Genomic DNA, 1,903 nt, shown 5'->3' with positions numbered 1-1,903 from the left:
CAGGGCGGAGGGTCAGGCTGGGACCCAGGGAGGGTCAGGGTGGGACAGGTACCCCTGCTCAGGGTGGAGGGTCAGGTGGGGTCAGAGACTTTCCAAGGGGATGGAAGAGGCTCAGGGGAGTCTTCAAGGGGAGGCGCAGGTCTTGGGTAGATTGTGGCTAGCAGCACTTACAAATTGCAGTCCCTGGTATCTGGCGATGGGAAAGTCCTTGACGACATAGGTGGGGGCATAGGCACAGGGTTCCAGCACATTCTCCAGGCTTGAAGGCTCCATCCGAGGAGCTGCAGGAGGGGCAGTCACAGTGTGTCCAGGGCCCAGGACCCCCGCCCTTGCCCCCTCATGGGCCTCCTCTCACTGAGGAAGAAGGTATCCCTGGGGTCCGGCTGCAGCATGTCTGCAGTGGGCTCCTGCAGCAGCAGACTCCCCCCCACATGGCTGGCTGGAGACTGGGGGACGTGGGCTACGTGGTCCATCTTCAAGGCCGACTCATCTGGGGCACAGGGATTCATTAGGTTCCCAGGGGTTCCCAGAACCCTTCTCGACCCTCCCCACCCACACTCAGAGACCATCCCAGGGACCACCCACCAGGACCCAGCTGCTCACCTGTGTACAGGGAGATGTGAGCAGAGCCAATGACCTCAAACTTCAGGCCGGGCAGGAAAGCTCGCCACTGGAGGGCAGAGAGCGTGGGGATTGCGGACGGGCACGTGGCTGGGCCCGGGGAGGAAGGAGTCTTCCCCAGCTCAGGGTGGGGGACTAGTGGGAGCAATCCCTTAAAACATGCAGGAACTCGGAGGGTGGATGGGACAGGGGTCCTGGGGTCCCAAGAAGGGACAGCAGGGAAGCTGGGCAGAGAGGCCTAGAAGGCTGAGGGGTCCTAGGGGCAGGTTGGGACCCCCACACTCCCTTCTTTGCCTCCCTCACTTCCTGAGATCTTCCTTGCCAGCTGGTTATGGCTTCCAACCCCACTTGCTCCCCAGTTCTGTCCTCCTGAGGTCACTGCTGGGTTTCCAAGGCCAGACCCAGCAGCCTCCCCCATTAGACCTCCCCGTCCGTCCATCCCCCATCCCTGTGGCTGCTCCTTCTCAAGTGCCCCTTGCAGATGCCCTTTGCAGGTGCCGTCCCTCTCCCAGCCCTCTCAAGTTGGGGTTCCTGGGGGCTGTCTCAGGCCCTCTGTTCCCAGCTCATCCTGGGCCCTCCCAGCTATTCTCTCAGCTTCCACAGGGTCACCCCAACCTAGGACCCTCTGCCAAGCTGAGCTTGGGTGACACTCACTACACACACACCAAACACAGCATCCCACGGAGCAGGGCTGAAAACCCCCTACCCCACCCTGGTCGTTGTCCCCAGTGGTCCCCCCAACACCTGCCTGGCTCCAGGGACTCTTTGTCTTGCCTATAAACCTCCCCTCCCCACTCCAACTTCCATCCCTGCAGCCATCTCCCTCGTTCAGGGACCAAAGGCCACGTGTAAAAGTCCTTCCTCCAGCTCGGCATCAGTCTCTCTCCACACAGCAGCCAGAGAGTTTTCCTGGAAAGCAAGCCTGATTGCCTTATTCTCAGGACAAAGTCCTAGCTGTCCAGAGTGGCACTCAGGCCCCACCTGATCTGGCCACCAGGCCCCTCAGAGTCCCAGAAGATGCCAGGCCCATTCCTTGACTGTTCTCATGGTCTGGAATTCAAACGCTGCACTCCCCACCCCAAACTCTCTCCCTCCACATCTCTCTGGTGAATGTCTCTCTTCTCAAGACTCTACTCAAGGGCCACTCCTCAGGGAAGCCTCTCTGAGCCCCCAGCAGGCAGAACAGACCCTTCCTCCTGACCTCGGGACCAGTCCCTGAGCATCGGCTTTGTCAGGGGAAACTCCGTGGGGGTGGGGCCACACTGCACCTGTCCTGCAGGGC

At 60.9% G+C, this 1,903-nt stretch overlaps 1 protein-coding gene across 1 annotated transcript in view; it reads right to left on the bottom strand.

Annotated features, from left to right (window-relative positions):
- B4GALNT4 (beta-1,4-N-acetyl-galactosaminyl transferase 4) overlaps window positions 1-1,903 on the bottom strand; it is a 10,526-nt gene that overhangs the window by 6,146 nt on the left and 2,477 nt on the right. Inside the window, exons 8-10 of the mRNA XM_008590779.1 lie at window positions 604-670; window positions 356-490; window positions 172-281 (exon numbers count right to left, since the gene is read on the bottom strand). Coding sequence (XP_008589001.1) covers window positions 172-281; window positions 356-490; window positions 604-670 — 312 coding nt within the window. The remainder of the gene's footprint in view (window positions 1-171; window positions 282-355; window positions 491-603; window positions 671-1,903) is intronic.

This window comes from Galeopterus variegatus, unplaced genomic scaffold (genome assembly GCF_000696425.1).
Source record: "Galeopterus variegatus unplaced genomic scaffold, G_variegatus-3.0.2 Scaffold6364, whole genome shotgun sequence".
Classification (NCBI taxonomy): domain Eukaryota; kingdom Metazoa; phylum Chordata; class Mammalia; order Dermoptera; family Cynocephalidae; genus Galeopterus; species Galeopterus variegatus.
This window is presented reverse-complemented; position numbering and strand designations above follow the sequence as displayed.